The 14,691-nt window shown below is 43.9% G+C and overlaps 1 protein-coding gene across 1 annotated transcript in view; it reads left to right on the top strand.

Moving 5' to 3' along the window:
- Positions 1–14,691, top strand: part of man1a1 (mannosidase, alpha, class 1A, member 1) — a 124,470-nt gene that overhangs the window by 38,727 nt on the left and 71,052 nt on the right. The window contains exon 3 of the mRNA XM_079180227.1: positions 9,050–9,165. Within this exon, the coding sequence (XP_079036353.1) occupies positions 9,050–9,165 (116 nt within the window). The remainder of the gene's footprint in view (positions 1–9,049; positions 9,166–14,691) is intronic.

Raw genomic sequence — 14,691 nt, 5'->3', positions numbered from 1 at the left:
CCGCTGAATGAATGGCAGCCTTTGCCACAGACGCTGCCGGGGTTTTTGTGACGATGACCTCCTTTGCTTTATGTTGTTGTTCCCCCTCCTGTGTCCCGTGGCCTTCCCTCCACGCCGGCGCTCTCAATGGCTTTTTCTTGCTCCCTGTCCGCCCGCGGTGATGCTGCAGCTCCTCACATCACTTCAGCAGAGCGACGGTGGAAATACCGACTGAATCAAAGGAGGGCCGAGGCCTCCTCCTTCACATTGACACTTGACTTTCAAATGTCAGGTTTGCGTTGCATCCCCATTATAAATACACGGTTAACCTCAAAGAGCTGCTGTACTTCAGCCTTTATGTTTTTTTTTCCATTACCGTTACCAAAAAAAAAGTTTTAAAGAACTTTTAAACTGCGCTCGAGGCTAGCAGAAGAGTTACGTGGTCTCTGTTTAGTTCCAGTCTTTTTGAATCAAGGGTTTCTAACGACAGCCACTTCAGCTGGAGGACTTTGTGAGTCATGGTGAGAAAAGACACAATCCTCAAGATATATATATATATAACGGAATGAATTACTTCTGTGAGGTAAACTGAAAAGCAGACAACCAGTCAAGGCTGGTTTGACCCGGCTCTGTGTGTCTTGCTGGACGGTGAATGTTGGAACACATCGCCCGGCCTGCCATCAATGCCGAACTTAGTGTTGGGTCTTGGTCACACCCCCATCGTTGTGTCATACCGTGTTTTATTCAGTTTCTTGTATCCTGTTAGCCTCAGCAATGTCGCCATAGAGGGCTGCAGGGATCACGTTTGTTTTGAAGGCCAAGCCAAAAGCAATGGGAGAAGCCAGTGGGGGTTTTTTTTTCATTGGATTTGAGTTTTGGAAGGCAGAAAATAAGCTCTGTGGCAAACAAACGTTTCTGATGCTTTTCTACGGTTTGTTCAGCAACATCTCATTTTGTGACAAATTACACCACTTTTATGATTTTCAAAACTCAATCGCCAGAGTAAAGGTAACGTTTAGAATGTAAACAAACTACACTACGGTCACATGACTTCATGTTCACTGAGCTAAAGGCGGACTAGTGTTCTCATTTCGACACTTGTTAGCAAGCGCCCTTTTTTAAGACACCAAAAAGCTTCAAAATTCACAAGAGCCTGATGTATTTTATGTTGTCGAACAAAACGTTTGAAATCTCTCCAGCTCTACAGACTTTTTTTTTTTTTTTTTTTTCATGTCGTCTAACCAAAAACCCGTTGACTTCGAGACGAGGGATCCCGGAAGTGCAAACATGCTGACTCATCTCGGGTGTCGGGACTCATTCGTGCAGCGCTAAAATACTGTTATCGTTCACCAGTCAAGGAGGCAAATGTTTTTTTGTGTCTCTCTATTCCCAGACAAGTCATTTAGCTGGTTATGTAATTTGACATTGAGTCCTGGGCTGCAGCCTCAGCTCCCACACAGCATTGTGTGTGTGTCTGAATCAGATGCTCAATCTCTGTAATTGAAATGGATGGAGTAATTCTGCTCCGGCCTGCCCTCAGGTGTGTGTGTGTGTGTGTGTGTGTGTGTGTGTGTGTGTGTGTGTGTGTGTGTGTGTGTGTGTGTGTGTGTGTGTGTGTGTGTGTGTGTGTGTGAGGAAAAAAAAGCAACAACACATTGTCAGTCACTCTCATCAGTGTGTGTGTGTGTGTGTGTGGGAGGTTTTATTTGGTTGTGTCTGATGTGATGTAAATCACGCTCTCCTGAGAGGTGGGTGGGACGCAGACTAGGGAAGCACTGCAGCAGCTGAAATGGGGGTATCCGTCACACACACACACACACACCTTGCAACTCTGTGCTGTACACTCTCAGATTTCCTGAGCCTTTTGTTATAGAGCCTTGAGCCAGCATCGACATTCATTTATCACACCCGCCCATAGACACCGAACAACAACCCCTCCCACACGGGCTTTACCCCCCCCCACCCCCCCTCCAAGGCCTGGAACAACACACTGCAGCAGCACCGCCCAGCTCCCTGATGATGATGATGATGAACACGTGTCTAAACACACTGTCATAGACACGAGCACACTCGCGCGCACACACCTCGAAATCTGCCCGGTCCCTGGAAGTTCCCACGCCTGATCAAACGAGGCAGCCGAACAGAAATGCGCGGCGCAGATTGAGATTCTTTCATACCTGCGGCGCCTCTTTCTACTTTGCGGTTTGGTGTGTTATCACAGCTTCTCGTTAAATCCCCCTTTTTTCAGTACCAGTCACATTTTCAACGCACACAAGTGAAGCGTGCCTTTCACTGTAACCTTGACCAAAAAAAAGTGTTGATGCTCGAGTATCCGGCAGCAGAAGGTTAATACACTCTGGGATTGTGTCTGTGTGTGTTCGTGCGTGCGCATGCTTTCTGCTTATACGATAACCCGATTAGCCGAAGGCTTAGCCATCACTTTTTCCTCACCTCCCCTCCGTGACCCCTCGCAAAATACAATGTAGACTCAACGTTGAGGCGGTAGTTGGGGCTAAATGGGATCACCAGCGGGGCTGAGGGGTGTTGAGGCCGGGATCAAATTGCAGGATTAAGGATTAGACCTGGAGTTTGCATTGAGTTAGCGACACGGGACACATCGGGGACCCATCTCTATCTTCAGAGCGTTTCTGGGCCGGGAAAGGCAGTGAGCTGAGGAGAAACTTCAAGAAGGGATTTCTTCTTTTTTTTCGACTGAAGAGAATTGCATTTTTTCTCTCTTTGTAATATCAGTGACACTTTGACTGCTGTCAGTCTCTTGAAGGCTGAGGCTGCTAGTTTTAAGCTAAAGCCGCTGAGTCAGTGTGCAGCGCCAATATTAATTCATCTCACAGTACAGCTGGAAAGAGGTTATGATTTTCTTGTCGGGCTGAAGGATGTGTCATAAAGTTTAGGGCATTTCACAAAACTAGGTCAGAAGGTTGCTTTAGCTTTTGATAGCAAAATAGAATTTATGTTTTCAGCCATGACGTGTATTTATTATCACGCTGACCTCAACGCTTTTTATTGGCTGTTTTGTGGGCATGTCAAAGCGATACCCGAACAATCACGGTGACGGCAGCTTGGCGAGCTTGCCAGGTGACTCCCCCGACCTGTCTTTGAGAGACACTTTTCCTATACATCAGGTCTACACCGTACTCATGTCATTTACATATACAGCTATAATGACTATAATAGAAACAGGACTAGTAATGGTGGATTTAATATAATGATAATAATAATAGCAGAACTAATATATGACTGGTACTAGCAGTAGTGGATATAATAGAATAGAAGCAGCAGTAATATAAATATGACTGATAATGAGGATTGTAGCAGTAGGTGTTGAACAGGACTATGGCAACGGACGCGACCCTGATCCAGGTGTAACCCTGCTGATCCCTGGAAACCTGCGAGACGAGAAAGTACGACTCTGAGGAAGTGAGTAACATGCGAGGAGGAGGAGGAGGAGGAGGAGGAGGAGGAGGAGGAGGAGGAGGAGGAGGAGGAGGAGGAGGAGGAGGAGGAGGAGGAGGAGGAGGAGGAGGAGGAGGAGGAGGAGGAGGAGGAGGAGGAGGAGGAGGAGGAGGAGGAGGAGGAGGAGGAGGAGGAGGAGGATCAGGTCTTTACTTAAATATGATGGGTAATTAAATGAATATTTAAGCTTGGGACTTGTTTATTAAACCAGGGCGGGGGGCTAAGGCTAATTAATTAATCCGTCAGTCACACTCAGTGTTTTCGGACGCAATTGAAAGCGTGACGCTGCCCGACCGAGGGGAGTAGAAAGCTTCAGGGGTACATTTTTATTCTCATTTTTCACGTGACCTATAGTTGCAGGGCTGACTTCACTCTAGGAGAGGAGAGGAGAGGAGCTCGGCTGCTGTGCTCAGGTTGAATTGTGTGGAGCTGCGAGCGCTGAGTAAGAGTGAGGGGGAGCTCCGTGTGACCCAGAGCTGGAGGGCACCGGGCCGACTGTTGAGGTGTCCTCTGCGTTCACGTTGCGCGCGATGAAATTCCGCATGACATTTGCTGTTCTTCACTTCATGTTCCCAAAGCAAAGAAACACATTCTCCACATCTAGGTATTATATGGCCTCACCCACTTAAAATATGTATTCTATACAAATGAGTGTTTGAAGAAAAGCTTTTCATGAGCACATTGAGTGGTAATTGTTAAGAGGAAAATGCATGACTTTATGGGGCTATAAGCATATATTCATGCAGTATCCTATTGATTGGTTTCATTGATAAGGTTTTATGCTTTTAACAATAATATATCATCATGACCTTCAGGTAAAGCGTTTTGTGATTTAGAAGGATTTAGTTTTTCTCTGATCCGCTCACTGCTAACCAAGCTAGCCACGATTCTAGCTAATGTTTTGCTAATGCAGTACCTGTTGAATTATTTTATGCTGTTAAACCTATTTTTCTATCTTGTGGGTATTGTACTGAAAACACTTCCGCCAAGCCATGGCGTGAACGGCCGCGAGAAGTCGAAGCCGCGCCGGCAAGATGTGAGCGAGGAAAGTCATTTACTCGATTAATTACATCCATCTGGTTGGCATCAGGACGTTGACACATCTCCAGTACGGCTTAAAGCTGTCAGTAAACTGTGTAATACAGCTGATGTAGCATGTATGCAAGGGTGAGCAAAGCAACACGATGAATTTAAATGTACTCGAAACACATTTGAACACATGATCGCTTCCTTCAAAATATGGCATACTGTGGGGGGAACCGATTTAGAGAGGGATCAATGTGGACTTATTGCTTAATCCCTCACAGGAACGCGCACAGTTAAACTGTTACTCCGCCTGCTGTTTATAGATGCAAAATACAACGTATGCTCGACCGAATAAGTAGAGCTCATATTTGCATTCTGACCTCTGTCAACACTGTGTGTGTGTGTGTGTGTGTGTGTGTGTGTGTGTGTGTGTGTGTGTGTGTGTGTGTGTGTGTGTGTGTGTGTGTGTGTGTGTGTGTGTGAGAGAGAGAGAGAGAGAGAGAGAGAGAGAGAGAGAGAGAGGAAAAAAAAAGCAACAACACATTGTCAGTCACTCTCAATCACTCATGCACACTCCCACATCACAGCATCACAGATTACAGCTCTGTCTTCACCGCCTGATTGCGTGAAGCGAAGGTTATTTTGCTCTGAACAACCAAACAATGCATCACTCCTCTGACTGACACACACACACACACACACACACACACACACACACACACACTGCAGCGTAGGAAGGAGTGCAGTGGATGAATGTCTCTATTGACCAGTCATCCACACTTATAGTCAAACCAGCTAATACTCATGTTTTTAGCACCAAAATGCAGCAGAATGACACTTGGTACATGACATATACTATCTGATACGACAGGCAGGAGAGTGTGTGTGTGTGTGTGTGTGTTAAGGACATCTGTCTATGTAGGTGATGAATGAAGCATGCAAGGTGTGGTGCTTTGCTTTCTGCTTTAATTCGTCCATCATTCCCCTCTTCACTCATTTTCTGTTAGAGGTAGGAACTGAGGGAGGAAGGAAAGGGGGGGAAAGCAGAGTGGATGAGGATGCAAGGAGCAATCAAAGCAAGAGGGACAGAATTGTTCTGAAAAGAGAAAACGTCTCATGGCCATCTCATTAGAGGACAGCTGGATGTAGGAAGAGCAACAGCTAAATGGATTGTGTTTCAAGGCGCACAGGAATGGAGGGACTTCTGCTCGTTAATGACTTTTGGGCCTTCTGTCTCCCATTTTCTTTTTGTCTGCCATGCCTCTCTCCCATCCATCCTTATTCTCTGCCCGCGAACAGAGCGGTAATGATTCTTCTTGTCTTCCGAGGACGCCGGCTCTTTCATCGTTCATCTTCCCATCCATTTCTGCCATCTTTTTCTCCCATGTTCCGCTTTATCGGTGTCATTTCATGCACTCTCTGAAATGCAACACGATGTTTGAGGACGTGATGATGGCAAAAATGCATGCACAAAAATAATTTGAATTAAAAAAAATGAATATATATTTAAAAAAAACCCATAAATAATAATAAATAAACTATAAAAAATGTTTGCATACAATAAAAATAATTAGATTCCTTCATATTGTGCACTTCCACTGGTACACCAGGAAACAAAGCATGGAGACAATATTTAAACATGTTACTGTGGGAGATCACATTGGTGTTGATGGTTTTCTGGACAGACTTTTTTTACAAGTGTAAGAATTCTCCCGCTGCGAACAAGCCTACCACCTCCAGCTAATATCACCAGGCCCGTCCTCCCCTCCCACTCCGTCTTTCTAGAAGCATCCCGAGACGCTCTCCTCCTCCTCCGCTGCCACACAGAAGCATCATAGACGCTGCCCTCTGCTGAGCCATCTGCTGCCTCACCACGCTCCCGGGCGCAAACGGAAACAAACTCCTCGGCAGCACCTCCAAGATCGTCTGACTTTGCTCTCGTAACCTCGCAGACCTCGGCTTAATCCCGTCTCAGTTTTTGTAGTCCTCCCATCTGGACACTGACACAAATCCTGGATCTGGTGATCTGATTTTAGCAGATTCCTCGCTCCCTCGTGGCCACGGACAAGCTGTGTCTCACAAGCGTCGGAGATCATTTTTATTCTCTGTGATCAGTGTCATCTGAAAGAACACGTGTAATGGTCCCGAAAAACTCAAAAACATTACATTTACTGCCATATGTGATAAAAGAAAGAAGCAACTCCTCCCATTGGACGAGCTAATGTTTGGCATTTTGCTTTGAAAAATGATTTAAACGATAAATTCAATGCAGGTTGCTGTTTATAGAGATTATTTTATGCAAGATCAAAAACTGAACTAACTAGATATCTGCCTGGTGTGTCTGCAACAACCACTGCTGTAATGTTTGGTCGAATGGACACAACCCACACTTGTCTAATTTCACTCGCAGGTCTCGCACAACAGATTTCATTATTATTGAATGTATGCAGGTGTGTGCGCCGGCCCTGTGCAGGTGCGTGCATCCGCTCAGTCTCACGGGCGTAACCGTGACTTGAAGCTTTTATGAAGGCTGCAAGTCTTTCTTTTCGACAATACGTGTGTACACTTGAGGTTGGAAGTAGTCAGGATTTCAAACTGGCAACTTTTGGATGAATTGAACTCCGACAGGAAAACTGTGAATCACATTATTCTACAATATAATATTGAAATCGGTCCTGTTAAATTGTATAGAGAGTCGGAATAAAGTAACCGACCGTATAATCAGCATTTAAGCATTTAGAAATTAAAAAACGGTAAAGACATATTTCATAAAAACATGTATATCCTTTACAGAAGGACAAATGACACTAAACTGTCCACAAATCTTGACTTTCCGCTGTAACATTTTCTTTCTTTTTTTCTGTTTAGTGTTCGTATTCTGATCACTCTTTGACCATCTGTACCCCTCACATCTCACACACACACACACACACACACACACACACACACTCGGATACAGGTTGAGCAGTGAGGGGGAAGGAAGCACAGAGACAAGACAATGGACGGGAGGAAAGTGTCTCGTCCTCTCGTCGTCGCTCTGGGGGCTTCGGTGGAGTGAAAATGTGAGATCGATGGAAAACGGGAAGGACAAGCGACTCCCAACAGTAACTGGATCTGCTGACACCTCCAGTCACATGCTCTCTCTGTCTACACACGGGGCTTGGGGCTTGACCAAACGTACACTCACACTGTTCATGTTTGGTCCGTTGTACAATTCGAACGCCACATTTTAGCTTAGCTGGATACCGGGACGGATGTTGCTCTCATATCTGTGAGTTAAGTATGGTGCTGGAGCCTGAAGGAGATTAGCTTAGCTTAGCATAAAGGGTGGGAAGCAGGGGGAAACGGCTAGCCTGGCTCCCTCCGAAGTAAGAAAATGCACTTAGCAACACCCAAAAAAAGTGCCTTAATTCACACTTTTCTCATTGGTTAGAACTGTTGTTACATTTCCCCCTCGAGCTTTAAAGAGAGAGAGAGAGAGAGCCAGGCTGGACTGTGTTGTCATCTCATACAGTGGTGATTTTGAAAGAAATAAAATGTTCCAGACGCAGTGTGAGCTGCTTCTGATGGACAACAGTGGCCCTCTGCCCGTAGCTGATGATTCAGCATTGTGTGTGTAATGGAAAGCTCTTAGCAGCCTTTGCGTCCTCCCACTGCTTACAGAGGGAAATAAACCCACAGACTTTCACAGTAACAAAACCTGCAGCATCCCGGTTGTCATCTCGACTCCGCACATCATTTTCAAACACTGGCTCGGACTTATTCTTCTCTCCTCATCACTATTTCAGTCTTTCCTCTTGTTTTTTTCCTTCCTTCTCTCTGTAGGGTCGCCCTCCCTACGCTGATGTATTAATGTCCTTTCTCCTCGTCTTGTTCCTCTTTCTTCACCTCCACATCTTTCATTTCACATTTTTTTTTCCCTCTCTTCTTTAGTCTCTCCTCTAAGTGGTCAGATCGCTCCGACAGATGAGACCTTGTGTTTATAACAAGTGTGTTGGGACTAAAAGCTTTGCTGAGGGCTCGGAAGCTGCATGCTTAATGATTCATTGAGCTCTCTGGCACATACCCAGGCCGAGGCGTCGGGGTGGGGTTGGATTCGTGAAAAGGGGAGCTTTGGGTAACGGCGGTTTGTGTGTCTTCCCTCCCGCTGTGCGGCTAATCGCTAGAGATGAGCAACACTCCCGACGTTTTCATCAGCGGCGATAATCGCTGCCTCTCACCGTCTGTCGAGCCAAATAATTCATTCAACCTCCAAAACATAACTCCTAACTTCTGCTGTTTGTTCACAGCTTTTCTCAGCGGGACTGCTGCCGATTACCTGTTGCCGTTCACACTCCAAAATGAAAGGAGCTGACGAACAAGCTTTTAACATTTGAAATGAACTTTATTGGAGTTTATTTTGCTTATTTTGAGTAAAACTTTAAGGTTTTGTTTTTTTTATCCAGCTTTCTTGCCAGCATTTGTCCGTATTTATTGAGCCGACAGATGGTGTGTAAAACACTCCGTTGAAGACACAACAGTGTGTATGTAGAAGTTCTATTTCTAACCTCTCTATCTGTTTGTCTTGCAGGCAGTATAAAGGGAGCGACAATAGTGGACGCTCTGGATACCCTCTACATCATGGAGATGTTTGAGGAGTTTGATGCTGCTACTGACTGGGTAGAGAAGAACCTCGACTTTAATGTGGTAAGAGGGGGCGTGTGTGTGTGTGTGTGTCTGTCTGTGTGTCTGTGTGTCTGTGTGTCTGTGTGCATGCATTAAAGTAGTAAGCAGTAATAGACTTCTGTATGGATCCATTAGACATGTTTTTGGCTCTTTGCCCCTCTGGATTTTATTGATAACATTGTGGAAGCGCAATCGAAGTCGGTATTCTCATTTCCTGTCCCCACACACACACACACACACACACACATGCACTTCTGTGATTCCTGGGGTAATGTGCATTGTCTGAAGATATGAAAAATTCTTTATTAACATATGTTACGGTGGAATCAAACTGACGTTTTAGATTAAAACAGCTCTGAACAGCGGTTTCAATAACGTTGATACCACATCGAGGGCATTGTGATCCATTAGCAGCGAGCCCATTAGAAGCCTGGATAATTGTTTCTTACAATGCAATCATCCCGGCATCAGAAAATGACATTACGTTTTTATATCATGTCATTAAGGAAAATTTATAACATGAAATATTAAAACGCCCAGCAATTTTGAGCTTATTATGCTCATTAAATTATGTCTTGATTATACTAATAATCATGTGTTTATAATGCCTTATGAGCAATAGTTAGCAAATCATTTGATTGGTGTCTCAAAGGACATAATTCACGGACGTTTATCTTTTATTCTTGTTTAATTAAAATGTGCTTCATCATTTTTCAAATGCTGCTTTCAAATTGGGTTTGACTTTGTTATTAAGAGAAGATATATCGAAGATGTTCACTCAAATATCAATGACTTTTTAATCCAATTGCTGACCGTAGTTTATTTTAAGACTATATCATAAATGCGATCAAACACCTGCTGACTACAAAATCTTCAAAAAGTCCAAATACAAAAGCAAACATGACGTCCAGGCTTGGTCTGGAAAGTGGCGTCTAGCGATAAATGTCATATCCTGTATTTCTTCTTTGTTTTCTTTCCAAAAGTTTTCTAACTAGTGATGTTTTTTCCCCTCTTCAAACTATATGCAAGTTGGAAGCACATTATGTTTTTAGTCCTTCGATTTGGCAGAAACTCAGCAGACAGGTGGTGATCTAGATTTTGGATTTACGCCAAACTGTGTGTTGCATTCAAGTGCTGGTGGGAAAGCATGTGGTCCAGGAAGTTGACTAATGAACAGCGTCTTATGACAAACTATAAACAACAAGTTGCACTCTATCTTTAAGTCTTTTTATGTGAATTACCACTGTAGCTGCTAAAATATTAGGGCTGCAACTAACGATTATTTTAATAATCGATTAATCTGTCGATTATTTGTTCGATTAATCGATGAATCGGATAAAAAAAGGAAAAACAAAAATGCATTAATTTCCAACCCTTAATTCAAAAACAGAACTGACAGTACAAATTCACAGTGCAAAAAATCTTCAGAAAGTGCACAAACAGGTTGCTTGAACATCCCTGAGCTGTTAAAGAAATAATTAAAAAAAGAAAAGGACTAATATCACGAGTGGAGTTCAGCGGGTTATTCACGCCTCTCGGCAGACACGCTGAGCCACTCAGTGTGGCGCGCGTGCAGCCCCGGACATCTAAGGGCATCACAGACCCATTATTGCTCAATCTCATGTGGCTGAACGCCACACGTCTCTCTAAGAAGCTGGACGCCGACCGCACGGGGCCGCGTAACTAGTTAGCATGCCGGAGTCTCGTTCGTTATCGGAATTAACCAGACAAATCGCTCCACCAACTAAGAACGGCCATGCACCACCACTCACAGAATTGAGTGAGGTTCCCCCGGCCGTCCCTCTTAATCATGGCCCCAGTTCAGAGAAAAACCCACAAAATAGAACCGGAGTCCTTTTCCATTATTCCTAGCTGCGGTATTCAGGCGACCGGGCCTGCTTTGAACACTCAAACATCGCCGCGACTTATTGAATGGCGTAATAATCACGCGACACAACGAATCAATCATGAAATTCGTTGCCAACTCTTTTAATAATCGATTTTATCGATTCGTTGTTGCAGCCCTATAAAATATATATATATTTTTTTCACCTCCAGTCATTTGGATGTCAGACGTTGTGTTCATATCTGTTGTTTTTCACATATCTTTGATTACATCATAAAGTCTTACGTCCAATAACTCCTGAACTTGAAAGGTCTTTCAAGGCTCCATTCTACCCTTGACGTCAATTATTCAAGTTTCTATTGACTGTATAATGGCAGAGGGTCGAGGCTTTGGCAAAATCAATTTAGTTGATCATCACAAGGACACTCACTCACTCACTCACTCTCTATCCCACACACACACACACACACACGCACACACAAAACACTCGATTCGTCTTTCGATACCGTGGTAAAAAGTCCTAAATCCTACAAAATAGGCACATTTTTTGTCTTTCTTCCAGTGCTTGTACCTCCATTCAAAACAGTGTTGACGAACACCAGGATCAAATGCCAGGAGTAGAGTTTTCATTAAAACAACATTATGAGTGATGTTTTAATTGCATATCAAATTAATAAGAGCAGACAAGGACAAATTGCCTCCAAGTTACAATGTGACCGGTTGCTGATAATTAATTTAGCATTTAAAAAGTTTTTTTTTCAGCAAGGTCTGGCGCAGTGCTCGCTCCACATAGAAAAAAAACACCGGAGCTACATTACATCACTTCCAGCAAATTTCACAGAGAACAGGAGAACAGCTGCCTGCTTGTGCCTCTAGTTCTAGTTGTTCTCAAATATCAAGTACTGGATTCAAATACACCTTCAGATCAGATTTAAAGCTACTATCTGAAATTTTCAGAAATGCTTGTTATTAATGACACCGGTGGCCATTCAGTGAACTGCACTTAACTGCGAGCACTCATCCTGGGCATCGGCCAAAACAGGGACGTCTCATTACTTTCCAATTATATATCCTATTTCTGTAATGGTTCTATATACTTTATCAGCTCAGGTTACGAAGCAACCGACGCCATATTCACGCCGTGTAGCTAAGTTACAGCCAGCTGGCTAACCATAGTCTTGTTAGTTAGTAAGTTACAATCATGGATCACGTTAGCCGGGGGATTCATTTGCCAAGCTAGCCAACTAACATATCCAATCGGATAGAATTTTGCTAGCCATAACGTTAGCAAGCTAAGGTGAGCCCGCTAACTTTTAATGTAGCTTTATAATGTTAGTTGATAAAGTCATTGGCGAGCTAGCCAATTTACGTCTGGATGAACTAGCTGATGTTATCAACTCTAGACGGTATTTTGCTACGTTAGCTACACACTATGGGAGCTGTAGCAGAGCTGAAGAGAGGCAAGGCACTCTGAAGCGTCCATAAACGTCACATCCTTCTGGATGTTCACGGAAAACACGCCGCGAGTCCTTTACATTCATAGAAATCGGTCCACAGAAGGAAGGTCTCCGTTTTTAAGTTACGTTACATTCTGTTCACACTTTGGCACCACAAAGCAATTAATACATGATAGTTGTAACATACTGTATAGCACCTCTAATCCTCCTCCCTGTACTGTTTGCAAAACTGTGGATGTTTCAGCTCATTCCCATGTGGGGACTTGCCACGCCTGAGTTTTCCAGTGCCTCTGTAATCCCCTGTGCATAATCCTGCCTTATTTACAGTATTTACCAGCAGTCGTCCCGTCACTCAAACAGCATCGTCGCAGCACGAGGCCCATTGTTTTCACATCTGCTCTGTTCGTCTGCTGCAGTAGCATAATGCCGAGCCGTAAAGCTACCTTTGAGGCTCCACACTCTGCATATGCTTTAGGATAAGTGCTTTTTAATGGCCAGGCAGTTATTGTGAAAGCACCTTGGGAAAGGATGATTTAAATCGATCAAGTTTTTTTTATTATGTTACTAAAAAATCAGTAAGTATTTTATAAAAACTAGATTGAGACATTCCTCCTCACTTACTTTGGAGGTTTTTATGAAAGATTTCAAAGGAAAAAAGATCGTCTCTCATCTGACAGCGAGACGAATGACGCGGAATCACAAAACTGATGTTGCGTCTTATGAACAACTATAAACTTTTGCGACTCGAGTGAAATGGTCCAGGAAAGAAAGTCTTAAAACATTCTCGGAGAAGATTTAAAAGTCGAAAACGCTGCCGCTGCGCCGGAGGTTAAAGGAGCCTTTAAAGGAGCTTTTAAAGGGATTTGGAGACACAGAAAAGGGTGATAAAAAGGAGACGGAAAAAGACAAATGTTTGTAAAAACCAACAAAGGAGGTTTTTTTTTCTTCTTATGAATACAGAAGTAGTGACGGTAGCCAGCAGTGTTTGTCTCTGGACACTTTGCCAGAAGACACACAGTAACAGATGGAGAAAGGAGAGAATACAGATTCACTTGATGTCTTTATGCAACATGCCTGCGTCAAGACAACTGTCCCGAAGCAAAAGTGCACAAGTTCTGATGGCTTTGAATTGTCAGTACAGACACACACACACGCACACACACACACACACACACACACAAGCATACCAACATACAGTAGAATGACAGCAGTAGCTGTTGGAAGAAATGGTTCCGCCAAACCTTTGTGCTGTTCATAACTGCTGTGTGGACCGTTTCTGCTGTGGAACTGCGGGGTGAAGACTAATGGGTTGTACATTCCTAATGCAGAACCAAAACCTGCGCACCACATACTGATTGGTTCACACAGGAATTCAAGATGATCTCTGGAGAGGAAAGAAAGCGCTGCTGGCCTAAAACTAAATTGCGCAACCATTAAGGTACGATAAATTACTAAATGTAATCTTATCGATCCAGCACTTTTACGCTCAACCGGCCCCACGTGAGCCGGGGGGGCATTCAGCCAGCTTTCTGGACATTGCAGCTTAATTTTTGTTGACCGTCAAAGAATGAATGGTTTTGTTACTATTGGGAATGTTTATCTAGATCTGATACAAAAACTGTACTGATGAATATGTAAGGACACGACACACTGCGATTCAAAGCCATTAGACATCAGCTGCCGACACTAGAGTCGCTATCCCTCTCTGATACCTATCAGTTAACCTGCACACTACTAGTTACTTATGAAAACAGTAGCTAGCATGACTTCAGCGTTGCTCTCTGCTCTTCTCTGGACAACCACTAAAAATCGTGTTTTTTTCCCTTTCACCTCGGACCTGACAAAATACGACCGCAGCTCCGACACCTCCCTCAGAGTCCCACTGCAGGAGCCGCACAGGTCACACTGCCATTTATTTCTACACAAGCAGCAACGCCTTTAGATCTATTTAAAGGGAAAGAGCAAGAGCACGGGCTTTATAGCACTCCCGAGACTCCCTCTGTCATAACTCAAACGCTCTGAAACACAACTCACGATCATGAGCTACAAAGAGCGGAGGGTTGGAAAAGGGAAACTCGTGAATTTCCTGTTATGAGAAAAGTATAGGTGTTGGTTGCTTTTTTTTGCCAGTTTTTTATTAAGCTCTAAGAACAGCAAATACAGTTTGTCCAGTGGCACGTAACAAGTACCCCCCCCCCCCAAAAAAAGATCACAAGATACACTTCCACCTAAAGGGGTCTACTC

This window comes from Pholis gunnellus (genome assembly GCF_910591455.1).
Source record: "Pholis gunnellus genome assembly, chromosome: 19".
Classification (NCBI taxonomy): Eukaryota; Metazoa; Chordata; class Actinopteri; order Perciformes; family Pholidae; genus Pholis; species Pholis gunnellus.
Note: the sequence above shows the minus strand (reverse complement) of the source record. Positions and strands in the feature narration are given on the sequence as shown.